Below are 17,489 nucleotides of genomic sequence, written 5' to 3' on the forward strand. Positions count from 1 at the left end.
TTAACATGTTTCCTAAATTCTGTTGTATTTTCAGTTGTAGTGTTCCAATATCTAAATAAACTGTGTAGTGCTCTAAAATTTATGTCTTAGTGCTCAATAAAACATTTCAAGTAGTTGTTGACATACAGACAACTCTGGGATTTTATATATATGGCATGCTATAACTATTGTTTAAGCGTTGGCCGCTAATTTTCGATGGCAAGGATCAGTGGCGTATACTAGGGAGAGCATGTGCCCCCTAAACTCCAAATCAAAAATTCGTTTATACTTAGTTTTGATCACTTCACTGCCCATCAGTTGCACTATCGGCACCAAAATGATTTATAAAAAATATAATTCAGTCCATTTAGGTGACAAAAGTTACACTATAGACGCCAGAATGATTAAAAAAAAATCAAAATTTTGTTCATTTTGATGCAGGAAGTTATGCTATGTTCACCAAAGTACTCTTAAAACTGCACTCCAATTCATATTTTTTTAAATCCAAGATCAAAGATCAAAATGAAAGGGAGGAATGAGTGTTTTATACCATTACGAGATTGGGGGACGGACCTGGTGTAGTGGTTAGAACACTCGCCTCTCACGCCGAGGACCTGGGATCAAATCCCATCCCCGACATAGTCACTTATGACGTAAAAAGTTATAGTGACGACTTCCTTCGGAAGGGAAGTAAAGCCGTTGGTCCCGAGATGAACTAGCCCAGGGCTAAAAATCTCGTTAATAAAGTCAAACCAAACCAACCATTACGAGATTATTTTGTTTCACTCTTACAGGCTTTCACCCATCCAAAAATATACATTTTCTAAAAACAATAGTATGTACAGAATAATTTGATATTGAAACATCCTCTATGATCGTTTTACGACAAGATCCTAAAAGTAAACATTTAGTCCTTTTGTAGTACACTCGGGACCCAAGGTTAACAGATCACAGTCATGTCTATAAATTTCACAGTTCAATTAATAAAAAGTTAAAAATTTTGGATAATTTTAAGGTTTTGAACGTAGCCGATGATTTCAGAAAGAATTTTTCAAGACTTTCAGACACATTCAATTTCTAGACATTCCGATACATCAAATTACCAAGGTGAAGAAACATTTCGCAAAATTTTGATATCCACTGTCGTTATTGTATGGCGGTATTTGGATATCCACTGTCGTTATTGTATGGCGGTATTACCCTCAGTAAAGACATGTTATGACTACCTTAGACCTGCAATGAGTACAACTGATTTTGTAAACGTCGGCCTTGTTCAGTGTGCTAACCGGATTCTTGGTAGAGGCTAACGAAGTCTTGAGTTGATTTTTTCTGCTGGAAAACACCAAATCGATTCCGAAATTCCTCAGCTTTGAGCGGAACTGATTTATGACTTCTGTGTTCTGGGTTCTCTCGTGGCATAGCGGTAATGCGCCTTGTCTAGTTAATTGGGAGCCGTGAGTTCGATTCGCACCGAGGAGACATGTAACCTTTTCGTAAATTTCATTTAAATTTGTCCATTTAATCCAATTGAACTAGTTTGCAATGTCTACACACTTAAATTATTTTACGGATTCCTGTGAAATCTCAACAGCTGAACGGTTCGGTAAAATAAATTAACGGAGTACGGTAAATTTTCACAGTATTCGGTTAAAATTCATCGGAATCCGTAAAAAATTCCCACGAAATTACGGTTTTTTAGTTCACCAAACTGTTCAGCTGTTGAGATTACGGTGAAATACGGTGTGTAGATTTTCAACATAATTTTCACAATTTAAGTAAAAACCTGGAGTTCCTCCAGTAGTTTTGCAATCGATTGCATCCAACATTTTTGTTTAGGACATTTTTGTGAGGTCAAGAAATAATTTCTCCAGAGCTGTCTTCATAGATTTCTCAGGTTTTTCATTATAATTGTCGTGTGGTTTGTCTAAGTTTCCAATCAACAATTTCTCAAAGATTACCTATAGAAATTACTTCAGATACTTCAAAATCCAGCAGAATTTCTTTGGAAAATTTCCTAAAGAAGTTCTCAACGAAAAATTTTTCTTGTAAATACCCCTACTGTTCCTAGAAATAATTTCTGGCTACGCCACCGCATCATAAAAAAAATATAATTTATTTAATAAAACAACAACAAAAAGATAATATTTAAGTTCTTTTATCGAAGATTTCAATTTTTTTCTTAGTGATTCGATTATCCGGAGTGAAAAAAATCGATACTCCGGATAATCGAGTTCAACCTGTATTGATTGACAAACAAAACTTTTTTTTTACGATTTCGATAAATTAAGACAATTACCAGCAACCTTTGATTAAAGAAATCTTTAGAGCATACATAATTTCCTATGAAGATCATTGAAAGAAGCCATCTTGTAAAGACCTTGTAAAAAGTTTAAAACTAAAAGGTTATCGTCACAAATGAATAAACATACATACATCTTTCTTAAAAACGCTTCTATAGACCATCCGTTCAAAAAGAATTTATTGTCTCTTAAGAGGCTTGTTCCGACATAAACTAGCGTAGGGTTAAAAATCTCATAAATAAGATATTAATAAGAGGCCTGCATAAAATATTGATCTTCAAACCAGGTCAAAATAATTCCTAGATTTACCAAATCCGACCCTGTTGCAAATAATGTACACAACCGGAGAGTGCACCCATACACATTCACCCGCTACGCCACGCACACACCAACACATCCAAAACGTAAGTCCGACCAACAAGCGGTTTTCTTTTCCCCCCGGTTCTTCATCCAACTCGGATCCCGGTCCCACTCCAGATTCCAGCAAACTGCACACCACCACCCTGTTCCCTGTTCTGTTCCTTGTTCATTTCTGCACTTTTACGCTTGCTTCCAACAATCACCGGATGCAAATAACCTCCAAAACACTGACACTTGCTGGCTTCTTATTTCTTCGTCCCTTCCTTCCTCCAGAGCGGGGGGCAGCCAGCAGAAACAGAAAATCCTCCCAACCACCACCGGTGAGAAAATTTGCTTACGCACCGTTCGGAAACGCCGGTTTACGATGGATGGTTCTTACGGAAAACACCACCGAAAAAGGTCTTCTTTCACACACTCCCGAAATTGCACCACTGCACAGAAAGTAGCAAAACGGATTTTGAACTGAAAACTGAGAGCGAAAAAAATACGCGTCAGATGCCCGCTAGCGTCAACGAAAGACTGTGCATCGGTTCGGCTTGAATCGCGAACAGAACCGAACGCAACCCGATCCGTCCGTTCGCCGATGAGCGGATCAGTGTTGCCATATTTTTATCTTTCGTCTGGAACGCGAACATTTTTTGGCGTAGGATTACGAATAGCATAATAGTAATGGTCTATCATTATTAAGGGGAAACTTTTTTGAAGTGGTCCAGAAAACGTTTAATCATTATCACAGTATTTTCTGTATGCAGTCACGGAGAAAAATCGATCTAGTTTGATTCAATATATACCGTAAAATGGTGTGTTGAGGGATGAAAAAAAATGTCGACTCTAATTTCAAGCAACTTCTATAGAAGTAGTACCGTTTTGTCTCAAATTCCGAACAGACTCATATACCGAACACTCGCTTTTTGTATGGCGATTTGGTTGAAATGTTTCGCTGAAATATGTCACCAAATAACAAGGAAATGGCAGTCAATTGCAATTCAATTATAACGTCTCCAATATAATTTATACCGCGGGAGTAGTGATGATTCTCTAGTTTGAGACTAGAACGAGCTCAGATAAATAAATTTGCGAAATTATTCATTTGAATACGATTTATTCGAGCTGTTTGGAATTTGAATCAAGGTGTTCGGAATATGCGACAGACTGAACACAGTGTTCGGCATTTGAATTAAAATGTTGTTCCATACTTTTACGTGAAAACAATACTGAAACTTATTAATTCAACATTATTATTGATACATCCAATATCTAAGCGTTAGACTTTTCGAGGAAACTAAAATTTACACAAATATCAGCTAATTTATGCCAATCAGATGCATTTGAAGTCACTGTTGGCCTTAAGTGTTCGGAATATGAGTCAAAACGGACATACCGTTTTGACTCAAAATCCGAACAGACTCATATTCCGAACACTCGGTTTTTGTATGGCGATTTGGTTGAAATGTTTCGCTGAAATATCTCACCAAATAACAAAGAAATGGCAGTCAATTGCAATTCAATTTTAAGATATCCAATATAATTTATACCGCGGGAGTACACTGAAACAAGCATTGAAGTAATGAGAATCATGAACAAGTTTTTAAATTTACTATTCCAATCACGATTGAGCTATCAAGAATGTTTTTTATTTGCGTTTTGTTCCCTCTCAATCCAACCGCATCGATAGCCGAGCGGTAAGCGTTCACGCTTGGCAATCGCAAGATCCTCGGTTCGATTCTGGCCTGCTGCAAGTTTTTAACCATAATATAGTAATTTTTACTGTCTAAATGATGCCATGGTAAAATTTAATGCACAAAATATTTGAAATAAATGCAAATTTAGTCTGCACAAATCAAGTGGCGTTGTGTATTTAATTTAACCCTCTTATATAGTAATTTCAACTGCAACGCTGTTCTCAGTGTAGTGATGATTCTCTAGTTTAAAACCAGTAGAATCAGCTCAGATAAATTTATTAGCGATATTATTCATTTGAATACGGTTTATTCGTGCTGTTCGGAATTTGAATCAAGGTGTTCGGAATATGAGACAGAATAAACACAGTGTTCGGCATTTCAATCAAAATGTTGTTCCATACTTTTACGTAAAAACAATACTAAAACTGATTAAGGTGAAGGTGAATCGAAGCCAAACTTCAAATTTTCAAGAGCACGGATCTGGAGAACCAAACTTCCGTTTAAGCTGAAAACTCAATCGATTGGTCACTAGCTGGTGGTGGTGGAGACCAAACCAACCAGAATCAAACTGCATTTTGCATTTTGCAAAATGGGGTGTTAAGGAATTTGAGTTTCGTAAATAAACCCATATTTTGCCAACCACAAAAAAATAATCTTTTCGGTCAATAACTTTGATGCATTCATTCAATTTCATAAGTTATGTTCTACCTTAATTAGATTATACATCAATATTATTGAACTTGGAACTTCTGCAAACGCAAACCGTTTTATTTTAACTGCCAAATTTTTCATAGTTATTAATCCTTTTTGGAAACTATCAATGCATCGTAAATTTGTCTTGACATGATTTTTTAATAGGGGAAATGGTAAATTTTCTCTGTAAATAAAACGCAACAGTAAACAAAGTATTTGCATGCAACACCCAGTGGCACGGTCAAAATAAATACTGAAGAAGAAAAATGTTCCAGTATGGAGCGGAAATCTAACGCTCACAGTATAACACAATGCGTTTAGTGCTCGACAAGGCCACGAAGCTTCTCAAAAAGAATACAGAGAGTTGCGCGAAGAGGCTTCTTTTGTCTTCGAAAATATCCCCTATTTTTGCTGGTCTGCTCGATAGGTAAACAGACGGTTTGACAGTTCGATAGGTAGATTTGGTTTCACTCTTCGCGCAACTCTTAATATATAGAAATGACAAAATATTATTATTATTAACCACTTCATAGGATTACCACTAAAAGGATTAATGGCTTCATAACCATTTCCAAATAAAATAATCGTTCAAACTTTCCAAACATTTTACCAGTGTGATCGAACAAGTTTTGGAATCAGTATCAAGAAATATCTCATATTTATTTGATACGTTGTTTCAAGATTCTCCTACCAGTTTTACCGATTTTTGTGATTAGACATTTTTGTGATATTCAGTAACAAAAAAAAATAGACCTCTTAACTTTTACAATGCAGTTTTACTTCACGAAACAAGCCAAAAGTATATTGGAATATATTACGGCGTAAATCCAATGAGTTTTGTAACTTGGAAAAAGTAGAAAAGATAATCCCCTAACACCCCACTTATTTTCAAAAAGAGACTTTTTGCATAAGAAACATTATAAGTCGAAATCTAGATAAAATGTTCAAAAGTTTTTTTTTTGTTGCGTTGTGATCTTAATTAAATATACTTATGTTCTAAGTTACTCACATATTTTTCTCAATATTGTTTCATAGTTTTGGAGTTAAATGTATTTTGCCTATAAAATTCGAACAAAAATGTTTTGAATCGTTTTCAATATCTACACGCAAAAATATTGTGCGGTAAAAACTACCATTTTAAGGGGGTTAACTTAAGCGCTCGCACCGGCAATTTTCAGCAGACCAGAAATGCGTTTGATTTTACCATGTCCGTAGTCGAGATCAGATTGTTGTAATTTATTTCTGTCAAATGTACCAGTAATGGGGTGGGATGTACCGTAAACATAGTAAATTGGTCTGAAATTTCATGGTAGTTTCAAGAATGGGCGTAGTCAGCTAAAATAGTAATTTTTACCACAGAATTTTTTCCCGTGTAGACTCAACAATACTTTATTTTAATAGAGATCTCCTATCACATAATGCAGCTCACAATCTTCCGAGCAAATCAAGCATTTCAGATGACTGATATATCAACTTTCGACGTTTTTGTGATATGTCAAACTTGATGGAAAAGTTCAATCCCTTAAAACCCCACGAGTCCTTAACTATAGTGAAAAGGTAGCAAAGGCACTGAAAACGTCAATTTAGGTGATAAGATATCATGAAATATGAAATTGTTGGTTTGTTGTTGTTTTGGATGTTATAGATGTTAATATTTCAGAAAATTCTGTTGATCATCAACACCGATTCAAGCAAGAAATCTTAGCACTTAAAGAATTTAATGTGAAAAAAATGTAGATAGACCAGCGGAGAACTTTTCTGAGAAATTACTACGAACAGTTTTAAAATTGAATCCTGATAAATTGGTTGTGAAAATCATGTGGAATGTTAGGAAACAATAACACCTGGAAGAATCATTTATTTATTTAGGAAGTCATGGAATGTAAATAATTAAAGCAATCCTTTGAAGAATTTCCGAGAGATTTTATGAGAAATTTTTTAAAGGAATCTGAAGAAAAACTCAAGAAGAAGCTCATAGGCAAATTTGAAAAAAAAAATACTGTTGGTGCTCTCTGAAGAATTTGTGGAAAAAATCCTTGCTTGGTGATCTTGAAGACAATTTTGATAAGACTCCTAGAATTTCTTGTACTTTTTAGGAGGAATTCTCAATTGTTAATGATTTACTGGATGATATTTGAAAACTCAGAATAGGGTCCTAAAGCCCTGTCCCAATTTTAGTGCCAAACGCTTAAGTTTAGGTCAAAAACGTATGTTTACTCAATTTTCTAATGTTTTCCTATGGTTTAAGTCCAAAAAACATTTTTTTTTAAATTTTGTCACACCCCTTGGTTTAAACTCAAATTTTGGGTGTATTTTGTTTTCCGTGTCCCTTCCGAAATGTCAGAAAGGAACAACCCCGGTGTTAAAAAGTTGAACCCCTGTGGTATTTTTGTCAACTAAGCGAACGTCAAACATGATCTCAAATGTCAAAGTTCATTTATGGATCCAATTTATAAATTAAAGTTTTAATATGATATATCCGTTATTTGAGCGGGAAAAATGCTAAAGTAGTTACAGTAACATGCTTTTTCGTGTTATTAAATGAAAACAAGATTTCATTAAACATTTTTGAACCCTATTGGAATTTAACAAGTATGTAGAGAACCTTCTTCGAGAAACGTTCAAGCAATTTTTTAAAGGCTTTAGCTTTTTTAAATGAATTTGATAAAGATTATTTGAGAAATTTACTGGTAAAGCCTGATTTGCTGCTGAGAAGTAATTTCTGCAAAGAATCAATTAGAGAAGCTTTTTTTTTCTGATCGCAGTACGCACAGGTCCGTCCCACTCGGGCTCAGATTGGGTACCTCTTCTAGTACTGCATTTGGTCCTTCGGTAGTGCAAAAGGTACCCAAGTTTGACAGATCGCAGTACACTTTTCACGGCATTCTAGATTACCTTATGAGCCATACAATTTTGGGCAACTGCAAGGGACATGGAGGTCCTTAATTTGTTTTTGGTACGCAGTTCAAAAGAAATGTCAGTTCAATCTCTGCAAGGAATCGACGAAATATTTCTTGAGAGAGTCATTTTCAGCTGCAAATCAGGATAGAAAGCCTGAAGAATCGTCAGGAAAATTTTGTTGAATAAAAACTGCAAATCTTGGAAATGGTTTTTCGTAGGAATCTCAGGAGAAATAAACAATTGGTAAAGAAGTTCTTGTAGAAAGCACTGAAAAATACGGAAATAATTCATGAAGAAATCCTCGCAGGAATATTCCGAGAAATCTTTTAAAAGCACATGGTTAAATACCTTTAAATTTCGTTGAAGAATCACAGGGAATATTCCTCGTGAGTTCTTTGAAAAAAAATCTCTACGGTTATTTACTGTTTTATGTTTTCTGTAGTGAAAACTGAAATTTACATATATCACTAATAGGCAGCGATATGAGACAAAATCACAAACAAAAAATAGAGTTCATAAAAATGTAGGCAAACTAAAATATTTGTGAAAATCGTGGTTATTCAGGCCGATATTACTTCTGTAAAACAAGAGATTACTGGCCCCTCTAGAAAAAAAAAATCCTGGCTACGCCAATGATAATATAATGGAGCAAAATGGAGCACTTTTAATACTACTAACAGAACCACTTGAGAATCACCGCCCTAGGTGAAACCCAAAGAAATTTATATAATCCATTAGTTGAGACAGACTCCTTCTATCATCGCCTTTGCATATCTAGGTAACTCCGAAAAACAAACAATATCGATGGAAAATATAACAGAGAAATACTGTTTTCATATAAGTAAATCTTAAACCCGTGGTCCATATAGATAATGATTTGAAATTATTATGTTTTATTTTTCGAACCTAAAACTTAACTGTAGTAAAAAAAATCTATTCCAAAATTCCCTCGCATTCCAGCGCTTAGCAAAGCTTGAAATCCACCTCCATATCGAAGCCCCGCTTCTCGTACTCGACCACGTGCTTCTTGATCATCTGCTCCACGTTGATGCAGTCCAGCTTCTCCTGGACGCGAGTCTTCAGCGGATTCTCGATGGCGTCCATGATCTGGTAGCGCAACAGGTTCGGCAAGATGTTGACCACCGCTTCTACAACGTAGTCCAACGTTCCGGCTCCATCGCAGCGCACCTGTATGTTGCCCAGCTCCAGCTGGATGTCGTTGAGTTTGGGCTTCCGGCGAAGATCCAGCGGTTGTTGCACCTCGAACGATACCTTGATGTGTTCCACCGTGAACTGAGCCTGTCCGGCACGGGACACCATACCTCGACCGACGGAAACCTCCCACTGGGTGGAGCCCATGATCCGCTGGGTACCGACCTGCATCGTCAACGCGACCGTATTGTTCTGCATTAGGATGCCGATGGCTCCGTAGCGGTAGAAGCTGGACACGCCCCGAATCCAGGTGTGCGACGTGTGCATTCCGAATATCCCGGCCGTCGTGTTGTAGTCCGGGATGAGGTACGGGTCGAATTTCTTGTTGCGCACGAGTGTGCGAGCCTCCCCGATGGCCATGTCCAGCGGAGAGATCGAATTCGGGAACACGATGTTGTACTCGGTGGTCATGTTCTCCACGCGAGTGTCGATTTCGGCGCGAATTTTCGAGTAGGCTTCGCTCAGCATGAACGGCTTGATGGTGTCGAACACCAGGTTGGACGCCGAGTTGACCACACTCTGGAAGATGCTGCCCATGAAGCCCAGATTTTGGAAGTCCATCGACATGTCGTCGAAGGCGATGTCCAAGCTGATGTCTTGGGTGCGAACTTTGCCATCTCGGTCAACCGATAGGGATACGTTTCCTGAAAGGGCGAGATGATTAGCGCTTGGAAGGACTAGTTATCGCGTCGGGGATATTTGGCATGGTTTTATTACTTTTTCTCGTCGTCGTATCTCCGAAAAGTGATGCAGTCAAAAAGGTAAAAGACTAGATTTCAGTGACAGTGGGACTTTTCAGGATGCTCATAGAAAGCACACGGAATTCCCATAGGATTCTCATAATTCCCACAGAATCGCTAAAGGTTTCGCACAAAGTTCCAAAAAATTCTCACATGATTCCAAGCATGATTCCCAAAGTAATTCCCCAGAACCCTTCCAGGAATTTTAATTGTTTGCCACATAACTCTAACAGGATTCCCTCCAAACTCACAATCGGATCTCTTCATAATTTCCAGATGATTAACACAAGACATTCACAAGAATTCTAGGATTCCTAATGTACTATCGAACGATTTGCTCATTATTTCCGCAGTATTTCTACTACATTTGCACAGAACTTCAACATAACTCTCACAGCATTCCCACAGCCACAGTATTGCCACTGAGAACACGGAATTCTCATAAGTATCTTATAACTCCCATTTATTTCCTTCCTACCGAAATGCCAGAATCCTCTGGAAAACTGGAATTCCAAAATCCACACTATAAATCCTGTATCTATACTGTAGTCACAGTGAACATACTGAAATCCTAGGATCCACACAGGAAATCTAGATTGTATACTGGATTCCCATGATCCACACTGGAATCCAAACCTCCACACTGGAATCTCAAGATCCTCATTGAAATATCAGGTTCCACACTGGAATTCCAATATCTACACCGATACACTAAAATCCACAGTACAGTCCCAGGATCCACACTGAAATATAACAAACCAAACTGGGATCCAATATCCGCATTAGCATCCCCATAGTAATCCCAGGATCCACCACATTAGATTCACAACATCCACATTAGAATCCTAGACTTCATACTGGAATTCCAGAATCCACACTGGAATCATAGGATCCACACTGGAATCCCATAATCTACTCTACAAATTTAAAATTCACACTGCAATATCAGGTTCTTTACTGTAACACCAGGATCCACACTGGTACACCAGAATCTGCACTGGTAGTTCAGCATCTACGCTGAAATCCCAGAATCCATATTGATTTCATATGATATATACAGTCAGTGACATATGTTAGTAACCAAATGCTGTTTTTCCATACAAAATGCCCAAGTTTGGGGTGCTGTATCTCAGCTTCTGGCAGTCCAAATTGGCTGAAATTTGGATAACGAACTACAAATAACTTGAAATTTTTCCTGTATGGGAATTATTACATTACAGTCATTGGACATAGAGTTTCAGAGGGTTGTTCAAAGACAAAAGTAAGTAATCGAGAGACTTTTTAATTTAATTCGAAAACGGTAAGTCGTGAATTTCTGCATTTCACATAACAATTCCAGGATCCACATCAAAATCCTAAGGCCCACGCTACTATCCCTAGATCCATACATTTACACTGGAATCCCAGAATCCACACTTTAATTCCAATTTGAACACAATCCACATTGCAATCAAAGGGTCCACACTGAAATATCCGGATTCATACTGCAGTTCTAAGATCCACACTAGAATCCAAATTTTAATCCTAAGTTCCACACTGAAATTCGGCGATCCACAGTACAATTCCAGGATCCACACTAAAATCCTACGATTTAAACTACAATCCCAGGATCCACACTGGAATCAAACAATCCACACTAAAATACTAAGATCCAGAACCAGAACTAGTGGATGAAATCTGAATTAAAAAATCTGTCATTTACTCTTGAGCTCTTTTACAACTTTGCCGAAGATACCATCCATTTATTTTGTCTAAGTGGAACAGACTCCAGCCATTATGCCAAGTGACCAAATGCCAAACGACCCGCTCCCCCAGATTACCAGTGAATTCCTTATCCTACCTTTGGTCATGACGTTCTTCAACACCACCGTAAACGGACCTTCGGCACGATTGAAGAATGTGCTCATCGTGTAGTTCCCCTTCACGAGCATTTCATCGATCTGCACCCCTGTTTGAACCTTCATCGTGTTCAGCTCCGTTTTGAACATCTTGATGCGAAACTTGGACAACCCATAGGCCAACACATTCTTCATGTGCATCTTGGCAATCGAGAAGGACTGCTTGATTTCCGGAATAGGCATGGGATCCGGAACGGTGGCCCCGGGTAACCCAACGGGATCTTCCTGCTTATACAAATCGATCACGGCGTTCAACTGAGCCGAAATCAGACTCTCTCCGACCTGTTGGTTGTGCTTGTCCACATCTTCCGGCGAGGATTCCTCCACCGAGGATGATTTGTCTAAAAAAGGAAGTACGAATTCCGATGAATCAAAACTACACACGCAAAACGGCCATCTTGACCCCGTATAGAGGCTTACCCTCGTCACATCGCACCGTACTGATAAGGAGGCAATTGAACAACAATAGTGCGATTAGCAAGCGTGCTCTGAACATCACGGTCTCGATCGTTCGCGGGTACGTTTCAACGTCTATCTTCTTCGGGATGATCACTGAGACTGAGCGGAGATCGACTGAGATGATCGCCTGTCTGAGCTGGGTGAGTCAATTTGCATCGCAGACTCTGTTATCAATCATATTGGTTCGAAAACGCCGGAGAGAATATTGATAGGAAGCGGCATGGCAGAATCGTTATCAGTGGAAGCTGGACTCAGTTCTCAGTACGCCTTAAACTTGTTCTACGACTGGTAGTTCAGCGACGATACCATTTACGACAAAATGCATTTAAGGTTCTGAACCTTTTGAAAATAGGAATCGACTCTGTTAAGCTGGGTACGACGAGTGAGCCTCGGTTTAAAAAGTCGAATTGAAAAAAAAACGGCAAAGATGTGAGGAAGCATATAGGCTCATAGATTCCCGACAGGATTCTGAGAAGAATCCCAACAGGATCTGAGGAGAATCACAAATCCATTCTTTGAAGAAGCTCGAAAGTATTCTTTGGAGATCTCCTAAGGGATTCTATGGAGAATGCTTATGTAGAGAATCTCGCAATGACTCTGTAATGAATACACCGCAAGTACAGCATTCTATGGAGAGTCCCTGAAAGGCTCCTGTGGAGAATAGCGACATGATTCCGCGGAGAACCGCTGAAAGTATTTTGTAGAGAATTCGTGAAAGGATTCTATAGAGAATCCCTGAAAGTATTATGTGGAGAATTGCAACAGGGTTATGTGCAGAATCTTGACAGAATTCTGTGCAGAATCTTTGGAATGATAATGTGGAAAAACTCGACAGGATTGCGTGGAGAATTCCGACAGTATTCTCTGGAGAATCCTGAAAGGATTCTGCGGAGGAGCGCAGAAATTATTCTGAAGAGAATCCGTATAAGAATTCTGTAGATAAACCCCTACAGGATTATGTTAGGAATCGCAACATAATTATGTGAAGAATCTCGACAAAATTCCGTTAAAAATTTCAACAGGATCTTGCTCAAAATCCATGAGAGGATTATGTGCAGAATGCCGACGGCATTCTTTGAAGAATCTCGTTAGGATTCTGTGGCGAATCTCGACACAATTTTGTGATAATTCTGTGGAGAATCCCGTCAGAATATTGTGGAAAGTTAATAATAGGATACTGTGTAGCATTCTAAAAAGGATTCTATAGAAAATCCATCTTGCAAATAATTCGGTGGAGGGTCCAGATAATCGGAGCGATAAAAGTGCAGCTGTTAAGCAAGACCAAGCTGAAAGTCGTGAGTTCGAATTCCGCCGGTCGAGAATCATTTCGTAAAGTTTAGTCTTTAGTAGTGTTATTTAAAAAAAAACAGCCAATATTTTTGCGTGAAACTTCTACAGTTTTACCATAATAGGTACCATGTGTGTTACTCTAGAAATCTGATTCAAATTGGATATGGAGTGATCCAAAAAAAAAATTAAATTTCTCTGAAGTAGTTCTTGAACCAAATTGGAGAGGGGATTAATTTATATATATTATTCATGGCAGAATCCCGGTATTAATATTTGGAGAAATTTATGTAGTAATTTCTAGAACCTAAAAGAATACCTGATGGAATTTCAGGAGAGGAATTTGAGGAATTTGAGAAGTTCAATTAAGAATTGCACAATTCTTCAGTTAATCTGATCAAAATTTCTTAAAAAAAAAACTCCCAGAAGAATCGCTAGTGCTGTTTAAAGAAAAAAATATCTGGTGAATTTTAAGGAGGAATCATGGGACGACATTCCAGGCAGTGTTGCGATGGTGATAGAGATCGAAGCAACTCGGTGGTTGTTAAAACCAATCATAGTAGTCTGTAAGAATTTGAATTGGAAAATAAATTTAGTTTACTCTACGTTCTCAATCAAACCAGTCGGGTTTTCTTTTCCCTCTAAGAGGTTATGGGCCGTTGTTAGAGACGTCGTTTCCATAGTAACGGATGGACAGCCAGCGGAAGTGAAAATTTTCACGATGGAACGATTGGGAATCCAGAAACTCAACGGAGGAAATTACAGCGTGTGGAAAACCAAGGTGGAATTCCTCCTCATCCGAGAAGATCTGTGGCAGTACATCACCGGAGCGGAACCGTTGAGCGACGAAGTAAATCCGGCAAATGAAGCTACCAGACAAGCGTGGAATGGGGGTGACCAAAAAGCACGTGCCACGATAGGCCTGCTACTGGAGGATAACCAACTGAACCTGATCAAGGACTGCAAAACGGCGAAAACGACCTGGGAGAAACTACGGGGACATTACGAGAAGGCAACACTAACGTCCAAGGTGTCGATTCTCAAGCGGATCTTCGACAAACGATATTCCGACGGCGAAGAAATCGAGCAGCACATTTTCGATAGTTTACTCTACGTTCTCAATCAAACCAGTCGGGTTTTCTTTTCCCTCTAAGAGATGGATCTTCTTCGCGACCGATGATCGACGCATATTCGCGATCCAATATTCGCCAAAATTCATGTTGCATTTTTGCGTCACGAAGAGCATCGCAAAAACAGGGTGTTGACTCAATTTTGAAAATAAAATCCCCTGACTTTCCCTTACTTTCCCTGACCTTCCAGTCCTTTTCCAGAAAAAATCCAGATCCATGCAGATTTGTTGGCTTTGGTATGTTTTATATCGTATGAATAAACTGAGCAAAAGCTTTTACTTTACTTAAATACACCTGTCAGATATTTCTTTTTTGGGCATTTATTCAAAATGATATGATAAAACAGAGCACTTGAGTATTTACTTTTCAAACTTAGGGGTCTATTTTATAAGTCGAGTCGGCCATCTGAGGATATTTTCAGCTTCGAGCTGCATTTGAAAGAAGAGATTCTTGAAATCGTCGAAAAGCATGAAGCTCCAACTAAACGCCAAGTGCTTCGTACGATTATGTCCATTTTTGATCCGCTAGGATTGATCGCGCATTACACTGTGCATGGGAAATCATCATGCAGCGGATTTGGAGGACTGGAACAGATTGGGACGAAGCAGTTACCGGACAAATCCTGGAAGATTGGAAAAGATGGAGCAGCTTACTGGAGAAAATAAGTGAAGTTCGTGTTCCAAGGTATTTTTTCCTTAGCGGCGGAGCAACGCCGTGCTGTGAGGGAATCCATGTTTTTGTCGATGCAAGCGAGGAAGCGTACGCCTGCGTAGCATACCTTCGATATACGTACGGTGAAACCTCGCGATGTACATTAATAGCAGCAAGAACGAAGGTAGCGCCCTTAAAACCTCTTTCTATACCACGGTTGGAGCTGCAAGCTGCTCTTCTCGGAGCGAGATTGTTGGACAGCATCCTCAAGTCATTAACAATACCTATAGCTGTTCGATACTTATGGTCAGATTCAACAACCGTGCTTGCTTGGCTGAGGTCCGAAACCAGACGCTATCACCAGTTTGTCGGATTCCGAATAGGAGAAATTTTAAGCACAACCAATGAATGGCGCAAGGTTCCGTCCAAGGTAAATGTGGCTGATCAAGCGACCAAGTGGAGAGATGGACCTAGCTTCAATCCCGAAGACTGGTGGTACACAGGACCGAGTTTTCTACGACAACCTGGCAATAATTGGCTGATCGAGAATGCCGAAACGTTTACAACGACGGAAGATCTACGTAACGTATTTCTTCATCATCGTGTAATGCCAGATCCACTCATTGATGTTGACCGGTTCTCTAAATGGGCACGACTACACAGAGCGGCAAGCTACGTAGTACGGGCAGTCAAGCTTTTCCTAGGATTGACAGCAAACGGTCTGGTAACACAGCAGGAATTGCAGAAGGCCGAATTTCTGATATTTCGACAAGTTCAGATGCAGGAATATCCAGACGAATATGCGACGCTTACTTACAACAAGAACAATCCAGATAAGGAAGCGAAGTAAATCTGCAAGTCTAGTACATTGTTCAAAATGTCTCCAATGCTAGATGAGGATGGTGTGATCAGGATGAACAGTCGTATAATAGCGGCGCCAAGGGTAACTAAGGATGCGAAGTACCCGATTCTTCTTCCAAAAGATCATCGGGTAACGAGGTTATTGATTGAAAATTACCACGAACGCTTTCTTCACGGAAACAACGAGACTGTTCTTAACGAATTACGCAGCGCTTCAGAATTAAAAAAAAATATCGCGAAAATAAGTAAGCAGTGTCAACATTGTCGAATACGGTAGACATCTCCGCAGACACCGATTATGGCTCCATTACCAGAAATCCGACTAACCGCATTCATAAGGCCATTCACACGCACTGGAGTGGACTACTTTGGTCCAATTCTAGTGAAGCAAGGACGCAGCTCGATCAAACGCTGTCAGTCAGGGCAGTCCACCTCGAGGTTGTTCACGGCCTGTCTACACAGTCGTGTGTCATGGGTATACGAAGGTTTGTGGTGCGAAGAGGCTCACCAGCAACGTTCTGTTCAGATAATGGAACTAACTTTATTGGAGCCAGCAACCTACTGAAAACACAACTTCGGACGATCAATAACGACTGTGCTCTGACATTCACGAACTCTCACACGAGATGGCTGTTCAACACTCCTCTAGCACCCCACATGGGAGGGTCATGGGAGCGCATGGTAAGGTCTGTTAAGACAGCTATGCACCCAAGCGACGAGGTCCTCGAAACAATAACGGTTGAAGCGGAATCGATCGTCAACTCAAGACCGCTTACGTATATCCCACTGGACAATACGGAACAGGAGGCTCTACCACCCAACCATTTCCTGCTCAATGGAACCCAGGGCATCAACCAACCAGGGCGCGACATGCTGGTGGACACCACGACCTTGAGGGACAGCTGGAAGCTGGCGCAGCACTTGGTGGATACGTTCTGGAAGCGCTGGGTACATGCCCAAGGAACAATTGGTAGCTTTTAAGATACTTACGTGTTTAATACAAGCTGCATAGCAGCAACCATTGCTGAACAAATTTTTAGTCGAATCATTAATTGAATAAAATTAATTTCCGCTTATAAAAAAAGCTGTTATTCCACTTGCAGTTTGTGTTTTGAATAAGAGCTGAATAAACCTCCGAAAATGCAAATATAGTAGCTTTTGTTCTACAACACATAAGAAGTTTAACAGTTGATTGATTAAAAGCTTCTATAGGTTGTAGCCATCACTTTAGTAGCATATTGAACATTTGATTAACAACAAATCGTACAAAAGTTTCAGTGTCTAATACTTAAAATGTTGACCAGCATGATTAGTAAAACTTATAAACAATGTGAAT

General features: G+C 39.3%; 2 protein-coding genes across 7 annotated transcripts in view; both read right to left on the bottom strand.

Annotated features, from left to right (window-relative positions):
• LOC5572601 (protein lethal(2) giant larvae) overlaps positions 1-3,170 on the bottom strand; it is a 93,190-nt gene extending 90,020 nt beyond the window's left edge. For 3 of the 6 annotated variants that reach the window (XM_021838476.1, XM_021838478.1, XM_021838479.1), the window contains exon 1: positions 2,982-3,162. The gene's annotated coding sequence lies outside the window, so the exon portion shown is untranslated. Of the gene's footprint in view, positions 1-2,981 lie in introns of all 6 variants that reach the window. The other 3 variants (XM_001654062.2, XM_021838475.1, XM_021838477.1) reach the window with 2 other exon arrangements.
• Positions 3,171-8,781: 5,611 nt separating this feature from the next.
• On the bottom strand, positions 8,782-12,339 carry LOC5572603. Its single transcript, XM_021838480.1, has 3 exons — positions 12,186-12,339; positions 11,708-12,106; positions 8,782-9,771 (listed from the first exon to the last, which is right to left on the bottom strand). Exons 1-3 carry the CDS (start codon positions 12,259-12,261, stop codon positions 8,879-8,881), a joined length of 1,368 nt encoding a protein of 455 aa, XP_021694172.1. The 5' UTR covers positions 12,262-12,339; the 3' UTR covers positions 8,782-8,878.
• Positions 12,340-17,489: the final 5,150 nt, after the last annotated feature.

Source organism: Aedes aegypti, chromosome 1 (assembly GCF_002204515.2).
Source record: "Aedes aegypti strain LVP_AGWG chromosome 1, AaegL5.0 Primary Assembly, whole genome shotgun sequence".
Lineage (NCBI taxonomy): Eukaryota > Metazoa > Arthropoda > Insecta > Diptera > Culicidae > Aedes > Aedes aegypti.

Bases quoted from the DNA above. Each gene is read 5' to 3' on its own strand.
- LOC5572603 (XM_021838480.1), bottom strand. From the start codon at position 12,261: ATGTTCAGAGCACGCTTGCTAATCGCACTATTGTTGTTCAATTGCCTC. The intron at 12,107-12,185 runs GTAAGCCTCTAT...TTCCTTTTTTAG, and splicing joins TACGGTGCGATGTGACGAGG to ACAAATCATCCTCGGTGGAG. The intron at 9,772-11,707 runs GTAGGATAAGGA...TCGCCCTTTCAG, and splicing joins GAAGAACGTCATGACCAAAG to GAAACGTATCCCTATCGGTT.